Source organism: Mesitornis unicolor, unplaced genomic scaffold, assembly GCF_000695765.1.
Source record: "Mesitornis unicolor isolate BGI_N332 unplaced genomic scaffold, ASM69576v1 scaffold23660, whole genome shotgun sequence".
Taxonomy (NCBI): Eukaryota; Metazoa; Chordata; class Aves; order Mesitornithiformes; family Mesitornithidae; genus Mesitornis; species Mesitornis unicolor.
The window spans coordinates 1-3,825 of NW_010160609.1; the positions used below are offsets into that span (position 1 = coordinate 1).

Below are 3,825 nucleotides of genomic sequence, written 5' to 3' on the forward strand. Positions count from 1 at the left end.
GCTGGATGGGTTGGTCAGAGGGTTGGTCAGCAGAGTGTGGATACTCCTTGTTACGTTCACACCTCTCTGAAGGGAGTTGTCTGCAACAGCAAAAGCTTCTTAAAATAGGTCAAAGATGGTTTGTGTGGATGAAGCGGTCACAGATACCCAGACTTGCAGACCTCGTAAACTGGCTGTCAGGACTGATTAGGTGATTTGGAATATCGGTGTGTGGTAGCAAGGGGAAAATCTGTCAGACGTGGGCTTGAATGACACACAGCCTTGGAGGCCGCCTCTCTGCAGGGTGTGGATATCAATTGTGCTGAGGGATGGCCATTGCCTGTGTACATGATGGCATCGTTATGTGAAGCAGGGGAATTTCATTTCCAAGAACAGAATGCAGCCAACCTGGTTTGTGTTCGGGCTGTACACCAAGGTTCACCTTTTCACAGAACAGCCTTCAGATAACTGGAACAGAAGAAAATCCCACAAGCACAGCTCTGTCAGACACTGATGGCAAAAGCAGAGAAGGGAAAACCTAACAGTCCCGCCTGCCCCTGTAACTCGTGCCCTGGTGTTAATCGTTTGGGAACTGTGCTGAACGCATCTTCAGGCTTTTTAAAAATTTATTCAAAGTACACTACAAAACTTTGTGTCCTGAGAAATCAGCTCAGCTGATGCTGTTGTGGCAGCGCAGCATGGCTGGGAAGGAAGAGTATCTATCACAGGAGCTCTCTTCCAGGCCTTTACAGGGAGTGCAGTAGTCCTGGGCAGACCCCTAGGTACTTACTGGGATTAAAAAAAAGGCTCTCATTCTTGCATTTGTTACACCAAAGCAGAGGCAACCTGGGTTTGGAAGTAGCGCCGTAGACTTCAGTGTGCCCTGCCCTTTCAAATGGATATCAAAGCGAGCTCACCAGCGTCTTGGTGCTCCTTGCTCTTCCAAAGTTCATCTTTGTTCTTCAGAGCTAGAGGACTTCTGAATGTGAAGTACTGCTGTTAATTCCCGAGGTCTGTCTTGTGCACCAGTGTCTCCTTAGGGCTGTTCTTAAATGTCCGATTTGCCAAGGGCTTTCTCCTTGATGAGGAAAGATGCTGCTGGCATCTTTGAGAAGGAAAATCGGAGAGGAAAAGCAGTTAAAGCTGCGTTTTACAAATGCAGACCATGACTTCTCTGCTAGGATTTCTGATGATGAGAGGAGCCAGGGCTCTTGTCACGCACATGAGAAACGGGAGCGCACATAAGCTTTCAAACTCTTCTGTTTTTATCTTAATGCAGGAGAATACCTTCTGTGATTATGTTGTAACCAACTTTGAGGACTCAAAGCATGTTGTAGATTCAGATTGATGTTACTGCATCTCTGTGACAATCCATTTAAATCTCCCAGGAAATAGTGGGCTTTTTTTTTTTTCCTGTCTTTATTCAGGAAAATTAAGTGTGCAAAACCAAAAAATATCGAACATGACAGGTTTAATTTTTTAATGCACAGAAGCCAGGAAACATAAAGCTGTGGCTTTTGGGAACCGCGTGTTGGCTCTTCTGGGAGTGTGCGCAGGGCTTTGCCGGCTGCTAAGAGCACTGCCGTGGAGGTGACCCGCAGCTCTCCTTGCTGCTAGTGGGATTGGAGGGAATTAGCCTCGAGCACAGGTGAGCACTGACTCATAATATCCCAGAGCAAACCTTGGTGTGCTCAGAGACTGCTGCAAACTTCTTTTTAGTTTAGTCTTGTGTCTAGGTGTTGTATCAATCCATAGCTTGTGCCTGAAGAGATTTTATCTCTGTGTTTACATGCAAGACTTCCCCCCCTGCCCTTTTAGCAGTGGGATATGGATTCCGTCATTTGCCATGTGTAAATTTAGCTTTTCTCACAAACCTGTCTGAAAAAGATGGCCTGTGAAAGCCTGAACCCTTCCTTTCCAAGCCAACAGAGACTTCCTGGGCCTGAATTATCATTAGTGTTGGGAAACTTGTTAACTGTGTGGATGACAGCTTGAGTTGAAACAAACTGCAACCATCTGCTGCGACAGTCATGCTTTGCACCGCGCCACTGAATGTGTGTTATGTGTCCTTTACTGCTGTGTGCAGGTGAAGAAGCAGATTTTGGATGAGAAGATCTACTGTCCTCCTGAAGCTTCTGTCCTGCTGGCCTCTTACGCCGTCCAAGCCAAGGTAGGCACAAGGGGATTCTCCAGGGGCCTGCTGATGTCAGTGGTGGGTTAACATTGCTCCTGGGAAGGGAAAGGCAGGAAGAGTTACTAAAATTTGGAAAGTGAGAGGACTATACTAGCAATATTGCCTTCTCCGCGCTGCTGGTTTCTGGCTGCCTTCAGATATTGGACGGATTTGTGCTTTCTCTTTCCAGGACTCTTTAGCAAGCGCTCAGCATATGAGCTGCAGCGCCTGCTCAAGTGTGGCTTACTACTGGAGCAGGTGAATTCCCTGAGCCTGTGCTTTTTTGGATCTCCTCCCTGCGCTTGCAGTTGTAGCCAGAGGCAAACCAGCCGTGGGACTCACAGCTCTGCTGCTGCGCCAGGATACTTGTCATCAGAATAACTACTTTATTTTGAGTGCTACAGCTTGCCTTGTAGATACTATTGCAGTGTTAAAGGGCGCTTCTTGATGTCTCCCTTTATGCTTTTATTGGGTGTTTGTCCTCTCTAGAGAGAAGAAGAACTCAATGACCATTAAGTTCCTCTCATTCTTTGGCTGAATTCTGCTCTAGAGCCAGAGTCAGTGTGTTTTGCTGAGGGCTTATTTAAGAGGACACTGTTTTCCAATGTAGAGCATGCAGCCTTGGACAGCTTGCAGCAGAGGAACTCCTGGGATAGGGGGAGCAGCCCAAGCTTCAGAAGTGGGAACGTTCTTGCAGGAGGGAAAGTAATTTATTCCTGTACGTGGACAACATGTACTGCTGTTCGCCTAACGAGCCTTCTAGCTAGCTCTCAGCTTTTGTCTGTAAAGGTAATGTCTTTGGAAGAGGGGTGACTGGAGTCTGATTGTGGCCCAGCTACGTTATTGCTGTAGCCTCATGGTTGTAGTTGGTTCTGACTCTCTGGATACAATTTAGGGAGGAGTTTTGGCTCGCAGGACCATAGGCCGGTGGCTGTGGCTGTGCCCTGGGTCCGGTCTGCCTGTCCTTGAGGAGCACGTGGAGTGGTTCAGGAGAAGCAGGGTAGCTCCCTGGGCGGTGAGACCGCCTTATCTTACAGCGCAGGAGCAGGGACTTGGCTCTCTTGCCTGAAGAGAGGGCCCGATCCAGGCTGGCTGGAAACACCGTCCAGTCCTCAGTGTTTCACCCTGGCTTTTTCAGGGCTGCTGTATAATCTTCCTCATAACCAGTTCGTCCATGCCCGGTTTGTCTGAATACAGCCCTGGGCGACGTGCAGCGCTGTGCTTTGATGATGAATGTTTGAATTTACTAGAAAAAGTTATTTTCTTCTCATAGTCAGAGTATTGATGGAACCGTATTTTGTTTGAGAGACTCATCAGCCAGGGCAAGACAAGTTGCTTTTAGAAATGTTTCTATTTGTGTGAAACATTCATCACTCTTATTAGAGTGCATGAGTAAACACTTACTTGGCTTTTTCTCCGTTGACCTGCTGAGCTGAGGATACATAGGGGATGACTTTTCCTGTTGCCAGAATGAATAAACCGTTGGGTAAATATTGAATGCTGTTAACTCTTGGCCATGACAGCTTCTGCTCGCGCCATCAGGGGCAGGCTGTAATTTGGTACAGGACTGTGGTGCTGTCCCCTTTCTCCTCTTGCAGCGCGGCTGCTGACCTTGCGCTCGATAGCACGCTCGACATGCTCGACGCTCGGTCGTCTGGAGGAGGGCAGCCAGC

General features: G+C 48.0%; 1 protein-coding gene across 1 annotated transcript in view; it reads left to right on the plus strand.

Moving 5' to 3' along the window:
- Positions 1–2,065: 2,065 nt before the first annotated feature.
- LOC104545351 (merlin) overlaps positions 2,066–3,825 on the plus strand; it is a gene marked incomplete at its 5' end in the record, with an annotated part of 23,007 nt that continues 21,247 nt past the window's right edge. Inside the window, one exon of the mRNA XM_010190470.1 lies at positions 2,066–2,149. Coding sequence (XP_010188772.1) covers positions 2,066–2,149 — 84 coding nt within the window. The remainder of the gene's footprint in view (positions 2,150–3,825) is intronic.